At 46.5% G+C, this 18092-nt stretch overlaps 1 protein-coding gene across 6 annotated transcripts in view; it reads right to left on the bottom strand.

The window, feature by feature from the left end:
* The window catches only part of LOC142588526 (protein phosphatase 1 regulatory subunit 21-like), a 260138-nt gene that overhangs the window by 99065 nt on the left and 142981 nt on the right, over positions 1-18092 (bottom strand). For all 6 annotated transcript variants that reach the window (XM_075700363.1, XM_075700361.1, XM_075700359.1 and 3 more), the window contains 4 exons: positions 7148-7186; positions 7005-7067; positions 4460-4502; positions 4278-4387 (listed from right to left, as the gene is read on the bottom strand). In XM_075700363.1, the coding sequence (XP_075556478.1) occupies positions 4278-4387; positions 4460-4502; positions 7005-7067; positions 7148-7186 (255 nt within the window). The remainder of the gene's footprint in view (positions 1-4277; positions 4388-4459; positions 4503-7004; positions 7068-7147; positions 7187-18092) is intronic.

Genomic DNA, 18092 nt, shown 5'->3' with positions numbered 1-18092 from the left:
AGAATCATAGCTCTATGTTTTTGAGCAGAGCGGCAGTGTGGTGGGCTGCGCACTTATCCAGTTGGAAGCATATCTTCCGGTTCAGCTTGCCCAGCCGCTCGTCCCACTTTCCGCAGCCATTGTGCAAAAATTTATCTCATCATACAAGCCCTCCGGTTGGACACGTAACTCTCTTGGAACTTTCGTTTGCCTTTTAAGCATCGCGGTATCACACTTTTGCTGACCAAGAGGGCTGAAACCTTTTCTGACCCATCCATGTTGGCACAAAGCAACACGGTCAGGTGGACCTTGCTCTGCCCACTGCCCTGGCAATGTTCACCTTTGAGGGCCAAGGTTTCTTGCGGCAGCAGCATCTGCTAGAGCAGGGCAGTCTCATCCGTGTTGAACAAATCCTTGGCACTGTATTTTTCTAGCAGCCATCCAACATTTGCCTCCACCCACGCCATGATGGCTTCGCGGTGAACAGACTGCGCTTCCCTGCTGACAGCCCTGCTGACGATGTCGTGGCACTCCTTGAAACCCTGCAGCTAGCCGACACTCGCCACAACATCGTCGTGCCCCATGATGCACCTGAAGTCCCTCGCTTTGCGCTGCAACAGTGCCCCACTTGCAGGAGTGTCGCTTGCTCTTGCGTCCAAAAACCACTTGAAGACCGCCGTCTCTACAGTTTCGAAAGCGGGGGCTCACAGTTTCTTTCTGTCACCTTTTACGCCACGTGCGACAGCACTGCTGACAGTTTCTTTGCTGCTCAAAATCATTGCTAAGCCGAGATCTTCGGCCACATTTTTCTTCTTCACGTCAGGCTCAATTGCTTTCAGCATAGCCACCTTCTGCTCGACTGATATCGTTTTGTGCTTCCATCTGCTGTTGGCGTCGTCCATCTCCTTTCTGGCGGTGGGAACTCGCACAAACAAACCGACAGAAACACTGATATCCTTGATGCGCACGCAGACAAGCAACAACAAAACTGCAGTCGGCGTCGCACCACACACGCAGCGGACAAGCGAGCGGGCCCACCAGTTCTATGGGAAAGAGGAGGCCGGCAGATGCACACGGGAGACGCGCACGTCGCGCAGCACTATAAGACCTTGCCCTGACGGGTACTAAAGTGGTCAGCACAAGCTCTTTGTGGGAAAACCATTGCTGACGATTACGTTACTTCCTAATGCGAAATTTGAGCACAGTTCTTGAGCTGTTTCGGCTTTTCGGAATATTGAGGCAAAGAATTCGTGCAAGACATGTATGTACAGTTACAGACAACTTTTTATTCTTCACACATATTTATTTTTCAAGAAACACTCCGTTCCCAGTTCTTGATTGTTATGAAGGAAGCTTTGTGGTCAGAAAAACAGACGTGCTGCACCAATGCCTGGTTCGGCGTAGCGCACTTATGGACTCTGGCAATGACAATGTTGGGCCTCTGCTCAGGCAGCTCGTTCAGCAGCAGCGGCAGACGAAGAACTTCCACCGATTGCCTCGCTCATGGCTCAGAAAGAACTGGCTGAGAATAAACTACTTATATAGGCAGACAGATTATATTATAATAAAAACCATCTGTGAGCCTTGGACAATCCGTCTGGTGCAGAACATTTTGCACCAGCCAACGGAAATGGAGCGTAGCTTGGCACAACTGCCTTATTTACCGGGAGGTTGCGGAAGGCAGCGGGTAGGCACATAGGAACATTGCATGGCAAAGAGATGGCAGCGACTGACTGATGCCACTGACACTGCTAGCGAGTCAACTGAAGGTGGCTTTGCATTTTGGCTTGGGAAGCGTGCACTGTGATTTGGTGATACCAAGCTGGTGCTTCGACAACCGGAGAACACCGCGCGCTCTCACGCAGTCGCGGCTACGGAGGAGAGGAGGGGGAAAAGGGGTAGACGCAGTGGTGAACGGTGGCGGCTATGCGTCTCGGCTTGGGCAGCAGCACATCGTCGAGATCAGCCGCCACCGAGCCAGGGCTCTGATTGCCGCCGCACATGGGCGGCATTGGTGTAGGAGCGAAGAGAAGAAGGCTCGCGCCATGAGCAAGAGATGGCGCCAGGAGTGCACGCAGCTAGAGCAGCGCGCTGGCCCCAGCTACGAAGCTGGTTATGGTGACGTACGACGGCGCCGTGAAACGCAGGAACGGGCGCCAAAGAGCTGCCCTCTAAATAAGGCTCATTATACCCATTGCAAGGAAATTTTCACATCGTTAAAACAAGGTTTTCAACACATGGGCATCTATTGGAATCCCAAGGAGAATCACGATTGATTTGTTATATCCATTAGTTGGTTATATCCCGTTTCGTTACAACAAGGTTTTACTGTACATGCAGTTTACAGAACTGCAGTGCCTGTTTCTGGTTTTGATGTCAAGCTGTGCAGTTGTAAACTTCATGATTAAAGGAACACTAAAGGAAAATATTAAGACAACGTGGACTGTTAAAATACCAATCCAGAAACCTTGTAGTGCTTGTTCCGTGCCAAGAAAAGACTTACCTAGTTCAAGATAAAATTGCGTCTCCATGATTCCCATACATTCAGTGCAATTCAAATCACCTGCCCCTGATTGGGGAGTGATGACGTTGCATACGCCATCGCTGCTCTTTACTGCCGTCGGTGAATAAAACAGCGCCTGAGAGGCGAAGCTATGGTTTCTTGTGCAGAACGCAAATGTGCAGCCATGGAGACACCGAGCCAAGACAGAGGATTGGATTCACAGCTGCAGTTGCTGTTGGTCAAGTGCAATAGACATCCCGTGACATCCCATGAACTTGGCATTATCTGCCACTTGCAGTTCGTGGAAATTTCGCGACACAGCAAAACCAGCACAGCACTGAGCAATAACGAAACTACTGAAATACGAAAGTAGGGGTGGTGCAGTCATGTGAAAATGAAACCTTTCGAATGCCTGCGTTGTTGCCAAGGGTAACACCAATGAGTTCATTTTCATAAAGAATCGGATAGAACTGGAGAAGAGAAGCACTGACGCTCAACTAAACCTTGAGATTTAGTTTAGAATAATGCGCTGACCAGTCAAATTCAGGTATAAAACATCAGTGAGACTTGAACATGGGCTGGTTAAGCACCAGATCACGACTAAATTTTTAGATTTAGTTGGGTCGTTTTGTGAACCTTGTTTCCTTGTCATCGTATGTGCTATGGCCGCTGTATTCCAAGCATGAGCTTCCACCAACTAGCCCAAGTTTCCGTAATACTGCTGTTCCACTCTGTTATCATTCTCAAAAAGAAAGAGTCCTTAAACATATTGGTTTCCGGTGCAGTACAGTGTAAGGGAACATGGCCTTGTATCATTGCCAGTGTTGACTGGTACTGGCTGGGGTCGACAGCAAATTTCTTCCGTCTGATAATGCAATGATCTTTTTATTATGAATGGTTGAGTACTAGTGACAGCATTATAATGAGGAGTGCCTACGCCATCGGGCTAGTTCCCGAATGTCACAGGGGAGTTGAAAATCGTGTCATGCATTTACCTCAATTCCTCTATTACTAAAGCTCTCTTTGCGATAATATTGATGCCTTAGATGTTCTAGAGCATTAATATATCACTTTAGCTTGGCTTAATATTTGCCCTTAGGGTTCCTTAAAACTTGTTTCATTTTCTAAGCGATTTTCCAATTTTTCCAATTCTGATCGATTTACTTTTAAAATTTAGGTTCTAAATAAAAGCATCTAAATAAACAAAAACAAGAAAGGTTCTAAATAGACAGTAAATTGCTATTCTAGTAACAGTTGCTAGAACTCCACTTTTTCTGTTGAATGCAACTATCTTCATCCAAATTATTTCAGGAGTTGATTAGTAAAAGTGATTCTCTATTGCACGTATCTTTTGATAGAAAACTCTGAAGTGGCTTCAGGTGAAGCTTTTTTTTCAACCTTGCTTATCTCAAATTCATTTTTTATAGAAGCAGTTCACGAAATTTAGATGTCTGTTTTACTGAAAATTTTCAAAGTTGCAAGCTCCGTGCTCAATTTGTTTTTTGTTTTTTTTTACTGTTACTAAGTGTTTGCAATCTTTGTGAAAGATAACAGAATGAGGCACTAATTGAAAAATCCACTTCCTAGCTTAACTAGAGCCTAACCATTACTTTTAAATGTCGCAAATTCAAAACAGTTCGAAGCAGTTACGATTTCCCTGGTTATTTGCTTGGAGGAAACCGAAGCGGCGGCCGCTCCCACAAGCCCAATCTTTTTCCCAAAGGATTCAATCATCCCTTGAGTTGAAGGTAGTTTCACTGGTAGCAGAAAAGAACAAGTGAATTCAGTAACTTGCCTCTGAATAGTAGTAGACAGCTTTGCTGTCAGCCAGCTGGTTCTGCCAAATCATCTCCTTTATGCGTGCCTTGAAGTGTTCTACTATCACTTCGCCGTCATGACCATCACCTGTGACACAAACAATTGTTGTCTCTCACTAACAAGAACAGGAAACAAGTTGTCAAAAACAGGAGCACCGACCTTCGCCTTTGTTTAGCAGCTGCCCAGACACTGGTAGCATGTCCTGCAAAAACAAGCAAAATAAATGTGAAGTATACATAATTCAGAATAATAGATGGTCAGCGCACTACTGTGTGTGAATAGATAATGAGGGCAAAAGATATGAAATGCAGCGCATTATTTACACCTTGCTCCAAAGGCAAACATTTATGCAGGAGCACATCGCAGAAAGATTATAAATAATGACACGCGTGGATGAGTGCAAGCTTTAATACCTTTACTGTTGTGCAGAATGTACAGATAAAACCATCAGAGAAATTACTAAGGCTGCAGAAAAGAAGTACTACTTGGGTAGCTTGTCTGAAGCATGGCATATAGTACACACCGTAGACAAGTACCTAGGAGGAATCAGTGAAATTTATTTGTTTATTAAATTTTTTATTTATTAATACCGCAGGCATTAGGTTGGCCCAAGCAGGGCAGGCATGAAAAGAGAAAGAAAACAGACAATATTGCAGGCAGGTTACACAATGTGAATACGTGGTATATTTTTTAGTCTGTTTCACTCTTGGCCTACAGCAGCGCTAACACGAGGACAAATAAGCAATGTTCACCGTACAAGCATCGACACTCAACTAAATTTTGAGATTTAGTTTAGAACTGTATGCTGACCTTTTTTTAAATTCAGGTATGAAATGTCAGTGAGACTTGAACATGGGCTTGTTAAGCCCCAGATCTTGACTAAACTTTGCAGATGTAGTTGGCTCATTTTGTGAACCTTGTTTCTTTTTCCTCGTCTATGTTAACGCTGCTGTATGTCGAGTATGAACTTCCACCAACAAGCCCAAGTGTCCCTGCTATTGCTGTTCCACTCTGTTATCATTCCTGCAAAGAAAGGGTTCTCAAACGCACTGGTTTCTGGTGTGGTACAGTGTAAAGGTGTGTATGACACCCTAGCAGGAAAATGTGTGCCGTGCGCCACCGGCATTCCAATGCAGCTGCAGCAGACCAGCCACATGAACTGGCAGCGAGCCGCTGAGGCAGTCATGTAACAGCATGAATGTTTCGCGTCCTCTGTTTTACTCTGCATGTAGGTGCGAGATGTTGCATGCTTTTTCCTTCATCTGCTGACAGATTAGTGCTGTGTTTACATTCTTCATCCTTCGTCCTTAATGCGAGTTATGTCTTATGAAGATGGCGTCATTTCCACTAATCATAATCATGTTACTGTGCTCTCTTCTGTTGTGGCGTCGCCGCATTCAAAAGACAAAGAGAATGAGGTACTGGGTATTGCCTCTGCATCCTTGTATTCATCGTCCAACTTGTCATACAGAACCGGATATGGTGCACTGTCTCCAAAAGCCTTTTCATCAGGACATCTCGGTTTAGACTTATCATTGTAAAAACAATCACAAACCACGACAATCCAAACAAACCAAAACAAGCGTGAGCCAGAGCAGACGATAGTGCGAAACAAACAGTCTGGCTGAAACCAGATGCGAGTATGAATTGAGTGGTCTGGTAGGTTCACACGACACCAGTTTCCTGCATGCATGTCACTGAAGGGGCCATTCTCACTGGTCTCTTGCGTTTGTGGCTCGCTCGCCACCGCGGAAAGCCATGAAAAGTCGGTCACTACTTTTCGTGGCCCTTTTTCCTCAATGAGGGTGACTGTGGTGGCCTGACAAATGCTGGCAACGGGTTAAGACTGCCACTAAAGAGCTGCCGCAAGGCTGCTCCCATGGCGCGCATTTTTCCACTAGCATGTATGTACCTTAAGGGAATGCAACTTAGCATGTTGTCTGTGTCTCATTGCCAGTGTTGACAAGTAATGGTTGGGGTCAACAGCAAGTTTGTTAGTCAGGAGCTGAAAAAGAAATCGAACCTGTGGAGATCTTTTTTTTTTTTTGCATGAATAGAGTGGCTCAAGAGCATTATCTTTTATTAGTCGGGAGGGGGAATCCTACCTGAAATACTTGGAGTAAATGAATAGTAGTCATTCACTCTTGTTATTGCTGTCATCAGCATACAAGTACTAAACAATGCGCATGCATGTTCAAGCGTGAGTGTGTTCATAGTAGTATAACTGATTGGTTATGTGCATGAAGGGGCATTGCATAGTTCATGTCTCCAGAAACAGTTTCCAAAAAGACCAACTTGCCCATTTTATCAATGTGCATGCTGTAAGATAAATTATTAAGCGATAGTAACTTCCAGTTATTATGGCTAAACTTCCCGTAAATGTAAAGAACCAAGAGCGTACATGTCAAGATATGGTATTTTATATTACGTGGGATGTGAAGAACAGTTTTTTATGCATTAATAACTGTTCCCTATGTCTTTGTTGATTAATTACCAGATAAACCATTTTTAAGAACTTACAGTACTAAAAGATGCATTTTTTACAATGTTTCTCAGGTTAACACCACCCAAGCGCAAAAGTTTAACCTGACCAGAGGCCTACATGTCAAGGCATTCACTGAACATTTGAAAGCAGTAATAAATGCCTTAGTAATCAGGGGGGTTCCTCTGCCTGCAAAGAAAAGAACAAAAACAAGGATCTTACTTTAGCCTGCCTCTCGTACTTCGCTTGCAACAGCTGCCATTCCAGCATCCAGTGTTCCTTCTCCTAAATTCAGGCATAAAATGTCAGTGATGGTTGAACATGAATTGGTAACAATTACACACCAGTTCAAAGCAAAAACTCACCTCCTCAAGTTTCCTAACTTTGTTCTTCAGACTTTCAAGCTGTAACAAAATTTAGAGAATGTTGTAGAAAAGAACTAGAACGTGTAGGCTTACAATTGGTACTTTGCCCATAAGAGCAAAGATGATTCAGGAATTAAAAGGTTGTTGAAGGCCAAAATTCAAGTAGGTTGAAAGAAACTTTAAAAAAAGAAAAAATTATAGTGTTCTATGTGCCAAAACCATGATTTGATTGAGGCACGCTGTAGCGGGGGACTCCAGAATAATTTGGACCACCAAAGGTTCCTTAACGTGCACACAAATCTAAGTACGCGGGTGTTTTCACAATTTGTCTTTATCGAAATACGGCCGCCGCAGTGGGGATTCGATCCCACAACCTTGTGCCTTCCTCCGCCAACTACCTTCATCGTGTAGCGCCCTCTGCAGAGGCGCACAGAGGTCATTCCACAGCTTGCTTCCAGGTACGTGTGCGCAGAGTGGAGAAGGGCAATGGTGACGCTGAACGGGCAGTGCAGCAAACATAGAGCGTGTTGTCTGCTAGAAACTCATGCCCTCAGCCATCTCAGTTTGACAGAAATCCAACAAAAAAAAAAGAAAATATGTGCACAAATAAAAGCACAAATAAACACATGGTACCACCTTTTCTGCACGTATGTGAGACATTTTTACATGTTTTTAGAGGAAACAGACGAAAAATAATACTGCACAAGAAGGCACTACAGGCATACTTGTTTTTCATGCATGAATGTTTGCGCGGAAGCGAAGGTTCTTTTATGTTTCAATTTTCATGTTCCTTGCTTTGTTTGCCATGTCTGCAGCATGTTTATACATGCCTGACAGAACAAGGTATCTTGATACTTGTGTGTGAAGAGACGGAGCAACAGGACCGCAAACAATTAGTGTTTTGTTTCCGGCTGTAAATCTGAGTTTGGCAAAGGATGGGAAAAGTTTTCACTCTGCGCGGCACCACCTGATTCGCAGCTACTGCACCAGTGGAGACAAAAATTCCTAAAAGACAGCGACCACTTAAAGCTAAGGGCAAAATACGTGTGCAATACTTCGAGATGCATCTTACTTTTGACAGGTATTTCAGTGAACACAATGTCCTCAATGACGCTGAATGCCAGGAGGAACCAGAAGATGCCGATGCGAAAGGACAGGAGGAGATCAATTTGTCTACAACTACACCTTCCTTTCTCCAGACACGTGTCATAATGAAAATTCTCAGCCTTGCCTTTGAGAAGAGTCCTTCAGTTGGCATCCTGGCAGGACTCTATTAAGTAAACCGAATAGTTTGAGTGGGCCTACTGCTCAGAACGACAATGTACGTTCCCTGTGCACAGATCAAAATTCACTTTTGCAGGAACTCTTTTTGCATCCACAAAGAGTCAAGCTTCTGCCTTCATGGGGCCACTACAAGGTATGAAAATTTTCAAAATCAAATAGCTGGGTGCTGCCCCCCAGCAAAACGAAGTTTTTTTAAAGCGAAGACACAGTTCTTTCTGTAACGAAGTGCATCTATTTCACAGAAGGCCTTCACGGGAAATATTTGAGGCATTTATACTAAACTGCAATTTGAGTGCAATCGACCTTGAAGGACAAACGACTACCCTCGAAGACTTCGAGCATATGGTAGAGACTACTGACAAGATAAAGATGTGCAGGGGTGGTCCAGCAAAGCAAAAGTACCCGGGTATGAATGCTCAGCATGCCTACACAGACACCGTGGGTGTGTGGAGGCACAGGAGGGGCGACATTCACGACACTGACCAGTGTTCGCACTGCGAAAGACTTGCGGGCACATTGCGTTGTCACGCAATGCCGAGGACTACTTTCCTTGCCATTCAAAGCCAGCGAATGCTTATGAAGCAACAATTCACCATTAGCTGGAGAGACATATTTTCAGCTTCGCTTGTTAAGTTCATAAGCAGGAAGCACTAGCAGGATTTCTGCATTATTATGTCTTAACGAGAATACAGTAATTTGGCTCGCAAGAGAACTGGGTTACACAAAAAGCCTTGCGAGAAAAGAAGCAAGCGAAGCAACCTTTGCACTTGGTGGATGCTCACATAAAAAGGGTGCTAAATGTCACCTTTTCATTAAAAGCTTGTTTCGCTGTCTTCTCTCAGTGCTCTAGACCACACGAACTGTCGTTTTATTCCCCTCCCCATTTCCTAGTTTCTCTTTCGGTGTTGCTTTCCGTAATTCGTTTATTTTCTGTTCTTGTGGCTTGTATAATTCTATGTAGCCTACCTTACAAGTTCCCTGCATTTGGCCTGTATAAAATTAATAACATGATATGAACATGTGATCCTTCTGCTAACCTAACTCCATGAACCGCAAGTGCTATTATGCATGCCACAGGCATCAGGGCATGTGCGGAGCAGACAACAAAACAGATAGGCAAGCAGCAGGCACGGCAACACCGCTAAGCACGACTGTGCGCCGTTGCTATAGAAACGACAGAGAGACTCCCGAGCTTGGTCCGCACACGCCTCTCCTTCTTCGGTTTGTTGGAAGACCCACCTCTCCCCTCCACTATTTTTCCTCATCTGCAGCACCGTCTGGCGAATACGCTGTGAAGCAGGAGTCGGCATTTCAAAATCTGTCTCTTCCAGAAGAGTGGAGTCGGCGCTCCATAGCCAATAAGCAATCACAGCGGGTGAAACAAACTTTAGATATACACATAAACTTAAAGATATTCAAATGTCCTTCTTAGCTTCAATTCTTTTTAGCTAAGCAGACACATGAATTGCACATGTGCTTAAGAGGAAGCTTTAGCTCAGGTGCTCCTATATAAATGCATGTAAAAGGATAATTAGTTTTTCTTGGCAACCACTGCACCGAATTTGGCAAGGTTTGTTGCATTCAAAAGAAAAACTTAAAATCTAATGACTGTTGGTTTCAAATTCTTGATTTAGATTGTAAATTTTTTATTAAAGCTTGGCACAAATCGCAAATTTTCTGAAAACAAAACTATCATGTTTACAAGGAGGGATAAAGTTTACTGGTTCGCAAGCCCGCAGCATAAAATACAAGATAAAGGCAATAAAAGACAGAACATGACACTTTCTTTCTTCCGAGCCCCCTTTAAGCTGCACAACAAATGTGCCCAAAGCAGCTCACATCTGCACCAACTGCACTATTGAGGCTCACATAGTCCGCGATGAACATGCTATGGTGCCGACAACATAACAGAAGCTGAGCCATGCGACTGTAAAATGTGAAGGTGTAATTGCAACTAAGAGTGTAGCCAAGGCACCCTGTTTTTACTCTTTACACACTTTTGGGAGCTCTCCCTTAGCCCTGTCGGAATGAAGACACCTTTCTGCCTTCACCAAAGGGGCACCAAAAGAGCTTTTGAAGAAGCTCTTTTTCCTCAATGAGGGTGACTGTGGTGGCCTGACAAATGCAGGCAACGGGTTAAGACTGCAATATTTTTCTCCTTCTAGTTCTTGGTCACCATATATAAAAACATAAAAGTGCAAAAATTATTTTGCTGATTTTCTTAATGAATCACAGAATCAGATTCTGCACTACTGCCGTATCGCATCATTGCAAGCCCGCCTATCGCATCACGAAGTGCGCATGCACCTACTGATTTGTACGGAATAAAAGCAGCCACGCTATCTTCAATAAACCATTCCATTGCTTGCACCTACTGCGTCTGTTGTTACTTCGCTACAGTAGTGGCGACGAGGGTGGGACTTCATGTGAGCATGGTCAGCGACTGACAGGATCGAATGATGGCATCTCGCCCACCGGTTTTCGGCGAGACGGTGAGCAGCTGGAGCACATACAGGATACGGCTGGAAGCTTATTTTGAGGGCAATGGAATTACCAACACGGCCAAACGCCGAGCTCTGCTGGTGTCTTCATTGAGTGATAATGTCGTGCGCATGTTGCAAGGACACCTTCCAACCGTGTCGGTTAACAGCCAGACTTACGATGAAGTCGTTGAATACCTCGAGGAACATTAAAATCCTCAAGTTAATGAAATAGCGGCAAGTTTCTCGTTCCTCATGCGCAAACAAAGGGACGGAGAGAGCGTTCGGGAATACATTGCCGACCTTCGGAGACTGGCGGAAAGTTGCAACTTCGGCAAATCGCTGCACCATATGCTGCAAGACCGCATAGTATGCGCAATCAGGGACGACGACGCATTAACGCGGAAGAAGCTAACTGTCATAATATATGGTACGCGGGAGTGGAAAGTATAAACGTTCGAAGACAGTGCGCCGTGTGGTGGCGAAGATGACAGCGACTCTGTGCAAATACCCGCAAGAGAGCCATCATCATCATCATCATAATCACCACCACCATCATCATCATCATCGACACCAATTCGGGAGCGTCGGCAGTGGCGCTTCGAAAAGCGTGGCGCGAGAGTGTGTGGTCCGTGGCGTGAGCAGTGCGCGAGGTTTGAGATGGCCATTGGATTGAGATGGCTAATGTGCCTAAAACATATGAAGGTCTACGAGATCACATGATCTCTGAACAGTTTCTGCGTTGTTGTGAGCCCAAGCTAGTCATTTTCTTGAAGGAGCGAGAGTGCAAATCCCTTGACGAACTTGCTAGCTTGACGGATCGCTTTCTTGACGCGCAGAACTGGACAAACTTAGGAAAAGGTACCGACAACACAAAGGATTTTGGTGGGAAAAACATTGAAGCTCCCAGAAAACCGCAACTTATGTGCACCCTCTGTCACCGGTTTGGACATTTGGCTCCTGACTGCCGTGCCCCGCCTAAGCGTATGCTGAAGTGTGAGTTGTGCGACAGAACGGGACATACAGCTGAAAATTGCCGAACTCGGTACGGGGACACCAAACCAAGTTCTGCGTGTGCATTCACCGAATATCGACCAGTCCGGACTCGTCCAGTGAAAGAATCAAAGCATCCAGGAAAGAAGACTCGCCGATCAAGTGACAGCGAGGACAAAAACCCTTGGACTGCTGTAACTTTCCTCATCGACGGGATGCCAGTAGTTGAAGGCCGGCTGCTGGGAAGAAGTGTACGTGTACTACGAGACACCGGTTGTAATACCGCAATTGTCAAACGAGAACTCGTTCCCGAGATGTATATGACGGGAAGAACGAACAACGTTGTTCTTCTGGACGGCTCAACAAGTTACCTGCCTGAAGCTGTCGTACATGTGAACACGCCGTATTTTTCAGGCAAGTTAACAGCGACATCTATGGACGAGCCCCTCTACGACCTTGTTCTGGGAAATCTGCCAGGCGTCAGAGGACCATATGATCCCGACTCTGACTGGAAACCCCCCGATGCTCCCAACGAGGAGTCGTCGTCAATAGGGATGAAGCGTAATAAGATGCCTAGGAAGCCTCACCATGTATGGAGCGTGGCTGAAGCAATAATTGAAGAACAAGAACAAGGCAAGATTCGTCCCTTGTGCGTTCCGACAATTGTCTTACGTGACGTCACAAAAGACCAACTCATTGAATAACAGCGCAAAGACCCGACGCTGAAACATAGTTTTGCCAAAGTGAGCAAGTCGTTTCACTCTGGAAAGGGGCACAGCTACGAATTCGTCGAAGAAAAAGGATTGCTATATCGCCTTTACCGCCTGGCCACTGGCAGAACCTTTAAGCAGGTGGTCATACCAAAAGCATTAAGATCTGGCATATTAGAAGTGGCACATGAGAGCATCATGGCAGGACACCAAGGTATCAAGAGAACAACCGATCGCGTCCTACAAGAATTCTATTGGACAGATGTACACGGAGACGTCAAACGCTTCGTGAAGTCGTGCGACCAATGCCAAAGGACAACCCCTAATGGGAAAGTAGGAGTCACTCCTCTGGGCAACATGCCTTTGATCCATACACCTTTTGAAAGGGTCGCTGTTGATTTAATCGGGCCATTTTCACCAAAGTCGGACCGTGGGAACCGATACGTTCTTACGTTAATCGACTTTGCGACTCGTTATCCAGATGCTGTGGCACTCCCTGCAATCGACGCAGTTCATGTTGCAGAAGCGCTGATCGAGATCTTTTCTCGCGTCGGCTTGCCCAAAGAAATAGTCACGGACCAAGGAGCAAGCTTTACCTCAGAATTAATGAAAGAGGTTAGTCGATTACTCTCAGTGAAGCTACTCAAGACGACACCCTACCATGCGATGGCGAATGGTCTCGTCGAGAAGTTTAATGGCACTCTAAAGATGATGCTAAAGAGAATGTGCCAAGAGAGACCACGATCTTGGGACAGATACCTTGCTCCTCTGCTTTTTGCATATAGAGAAGTGCCGCAGGCAAGCCTCGGATTCTCTCCCTTTCAGCTCATTTACGACCGGCACGTTCGAGGACCGTTGACGGTATTACGAGAACTGTGGACGAACGAGGAATTGGATGGAGAAACGCGAACGACATACACTTACGTCTTTGATTTGCGCAATCGCCTGGAGGAAACATGCCAGATTGCACATGATCAGCTAGAGAAAGCTCGCGACAAACAAAAAACTTACTATGACAGGAAAAGTCGCCCTAGGAAATTATATCCAAGCGACAAAGTGCTCATTTTGTTGCCAACTGACTCGAACAAGCTTTTAATGCAATGGAAAGGACCGTTCCAGGTTAAGGAACGGAAAAATGACGTTGATTATGTAATTGGAGTTTCTGGAAAGAACAAGATCTTTCATATAAATATGCTCAAGAAGTACGAGGAGCGGGAACCTGCACAACCACACCAAGTCTCTGTTGTTGCAGAGGTCAACGAAAGGTCATCCGAAGGTGACACCAGGGAAGAGGACGAAGTGAAGCAAATGCCTGTCTTAAGCCTTCATCGAACACAGTTTTCTACTGACGTTAAGTTGGCAACAAATCTTACGGATGAACAAATTCAGGAAATACAGGAGTTATTTGAAGTGTATGCAGACATTTTTTCTGACATACCTGGGAAAACTGCGCTCTTCGAATGTTCGCTTCGTCTAACCACTGATAAACCAGTGCACGTTCCGCAGTACCCTATACGAAAAAGAAGTACAAGAGATGTTGAAAATGGGTGTCATTGAGAGATCAAAGTCCCCGTACCACGCGCCAATTGTAGTCGTAAAGAAACCGGACAACACTATTCGGCTGTGCGTCGACTTCAGGGAACTAAATAAGATACTCATCCCGGATTGCGAGCCAATACCACGTATTGATGTAGTACTTGCGTTTGTGGGTCAAAAGAAGTTTTTCTCCAAGTTTGACTTCACTAAGGGATATTGGCAAGTACCCATGTCTACCGAAAGTCGAGAAAAAACTGCTTTCTCCAGCACGTCTGGTCTCTACCATTTCATCTACATGCCGTTTGGTATTAAAACGGCCCTTGCAGTATTTGCGCGCCTCATGAGATCCGTACTGGGAGACTTGGCGAACGTCCATCATTATTTCGATGACGTTCTCGTTGCCACCGATACATGGCAAGAACATATAGATACCCTCAGACAAGTCTTTGAGAAAATCAAACAAGCCAACCTCACAATCAAGCCAAGTAAATGCGAAATAGGAGAGAGCAGCATAGCATTCCTGGGTCATCGGATTGGGAAGTCTAAAGTTGAACCACTTCTCAAAACACTAGACAAGATTCTCGCTACTAAGCGTCCTACCAACAAGAAAGCAGTGCAGTCATTTCTTGGCCTGACCGGCTACTACAGGAAGTTTATCCCGAACTACGCCGAACTGACCAAGCCGTTGACGAACCTTACAAAGAAAGGACAAAGCAGTACTGTTGTTTGGGGCCCAACTCAAGAAGAAGCGTTCACAACACTAAAGAGCAAGCTCAGTGAGGCTCCCATCCTCCTTGCTCCCAACCTTTCGAAAGAGTTCGTACTGCGCACGGACGCCTCCAACACAAGCCTGGGCGCAGTATTGCTCCAAATAGGAGACGACCAGGTGCTGCACCCTGTTGCTTACGCTATTCGTAACTTATTACCCCGAGAAACCCGGTATTCGACAATTGAACGGGAATGTTTAGCACTCGTTTGGGCTGTACAAAAATTTCACATTTACCTATATGGCAAGCCTTTTGTTGTTCAGTCAGATCACCAACCCTTACAGTACTTAAATTCCGCCAAGCACGTCAACAACAGAGTGTTGCGTTGGAGTCTCCTTTTGCAGGAGTATTCTTTTACTATTAACTATATAAAAGATTGTGACAATGTCGGAGCTGACAACTTGAGTCGCGTGTAATCACATGCTCATTTAGCAAAATGCGATTGGACAATGCGACCACTCAAGTATTTAAGCTTTATTTGAAAGCGAAGAGACTTGTGCATTAGTACTTTAACTGAGCGCAACGCCCTGTGAACAATGTGTTGTGTGCTCATATGAACAATCGGACAAACGTGCATGACAATTTTCCTTTCTCTCTTTTTTTTCCATCCCGCGTCCTTGTCTTAGAATAGTTGTGAACAACTTTCTCGAGAAGGGGGGTATTGTCATAATATATGGTACGCGGGAGTGGAAAGTATAAACGTTCGAAGACAGTGCGCCGTGTGGTGGCGAAGATGACAGCGACTCTGTGCAAATACCCGCAAGAGAGCCATCATCATCATCATCATAATCACCACCACCATCATCATCATCATCGACACCAATTCGGGAGCGTCGGCAGTGGCGCTTCGAAAAGCGTGGCGTGAGCAGTGCGCGAGGTTCGGCGGTCGACGGAAAACAGCTTTCTCGCTGGGCGTCTGGCCCAGAGGAGCTATCACCGCCCGCGCCAGTACGCCACACCCGCAGCAACACTGTCGCCTGCTGGGAGGTTACCTCGCCCCGCTCTTCCGATGGGCACTGGTCCAGGAGGCTGGCGGTCCTGAACCGGGGTGGTTGAGCGTTCAGGTGAGCGGCCACAGGGCTACCCCGCCAGCTGTGGACGCGACCCGGTGACTGCGGCCGGCTACCTGAGCCCTGCGAGGCAGTCTGACCCGGTCGTCCAACCCGGCTGTCCGACCCAGCCGTTCGTCCCGGCCGTCCGACCCAGCTGTCCGACCCGGCCGTCCTACACGGCTGTCCGACCCCGCTGGCCAGCATCAGTCTCAGACAAGGCGACACACGCTTCCGACGGAACTGTAGGCCAATCATAATATGCCGATCCATAGACATAGTGCATGTCGCCTATGAGGCATTTTGGGAAATTGTCACGTGTGTGTGCCGTTATCTGTGTCGTGTACGTCAATACAAGTCCGATGTGTGTTTGTGCTTTCGCGTGCTGCTTCTCCCTTTTTCTGGAGTGATCCGGCCTCAATAACATCACACTAACTTTTGAGGAAGCAGAAGAATTTGCCATAGCTTCAGAGAAGGCACTAGGCGACGTTCATGACATGCGAGAAGCAGACCCAGTGACTACGGGAACCAGCATCAATGTTGTACAGTCGCAGCGAGGATGCCGACCCTGGATGAAGTGGAACACAGCAAAGAACAACCATTCATGTGAGCGTTGCAGCGGCCCCCACGCAACACACATGTGCTGTCATCGAAACACCAAGTGCCACCATTGTGGCAGGAAAGGTCATCTGGCGAAGGTTTGCAGCAGTGGCCGCCCTCGAGAACGTGGTGCCTTTGCCGTCGAGGAAATGGAAGGCGAGAGCGAAGAAGAAATGTTGCTTGCTCTTGTCGCTCACAGCTCCGCCGACAGGGCTACGTTGAAGCCTCTCGAGGAAGCGTCAACATGGCAGGGCCGGAAATTGCGAATGATTCTAGACACGGGTTCTCCTGTCAGCGTCATACCAAAGAACATATTTAAGAAACATCGCAAATGGTGGCCGGCACTGGAAAAAAGGTCGCTCCGCTTAACATGCTTCCTCGGGTCATTGCCAGTTGTCGGCGAGATAACCATGAGGGTTCAGTCTGGATCGACTGTTGTGACCAGCACGCTAATCGTGGTGGCATGTCACGGACCACTGCTGTGCGGTCGGAACACGATAGAGGCCTTCCGTAAGGCGGGTGTGTCCTTCTGGGACACTAGAACCACCTCAAGTGTAAATGTTCTTCGGGATAACAAGATGGCGCCTCCGCTCGATGAATTTTCAGATCTTTTTGAGAACAAGCTTGGCTGTTGCAAGGGCCCCCCTGTGCAATTACACCTCAAAGAAGGAGCCCGCCCACGTTTCTGTAAGGCACGTACAGTGCCTTATGCCATGCGCTCCAAAGTTTCGGCTGAGATCGACCGTCTTGTGCAAGACGGAGTGCTTTCGCCAATAAGCATTTCAGACTGGGCAACACCGGTGGTTCCGGTAACAAAAAGGAACGGCGATATACGATTGTGGTGGTGACTTCAAGTTGACAGTCAACCCGGCGTCTCACTTGGAACGGTATCCCCTGCCCAAAGTTGAAGACATATTTGCGGTGCTTTTGGGAGGCAAAGTCTTCAGCACTCTGGACCTACGCAACATGTACAATCAGCTGCCGCTGGACGACGAAGCTAGAAAGACGGCGGTACTCAACACACACCGGGGCTTTTACTGCTGCAATCGCCTAGCATTTGAAATTGCTTCAGCCCCCGCCTTGTTCCAGCGATGCATGGAATCGATTTTGCAAGGTTTGCCGAATGTTCAAGTGTACCTCGACGACATCATTGTGGCGGAAAAGGAAAACAACACATCGGTACTGCGGCAGGTGTTTCAGCGGCTTCGTGAACACAACCTGAAGTTGAACAAAGCCAAGTGCCGGTTTAGGGAAGCACAAGTGTCGTTTCTGGGGCACCGCATCGATGCCAGAGGTCTTCATCCTCTGCAAGATAACCTCGAGGCGGTACTGGCCGCGCCGAAGCCAACATCGGTAAGCAAGCTGAAATCGTTCTTGGGCTTGGTTACTTATTATGCTAAATTCTTGCCCAACTTGCCAACGACGCTGGCTCCCTTATATCGCTTGCTGGCAAAGGGGGTATTGTGGCAATGGGGGTCGTCCCAAGACAGAGCATTTAGAGAAGCAAAGAGTGCCTTAGGCAAGGC

This window comes from Dermacentor variabilis, chromosome 7 (genome assembly GCF_050947875.1).
Source record: "Dermacentor variabilis isolate Ectoservices chromosome 7, ASM5094787v1, whole genome shotgun sequence".
Taxonomy (NCBI): domain Eukaryota; kingdom Metazoa; phylum Arthropoda; class Arachnida; order Ixodida; family Ixodidae; genus Dermacentor; species Dermacentor variabilis.
Note: the sequence above shows the minus strand (reverse complement) of the source record. Positions and strands in the feature narration are given on the sequence as shown.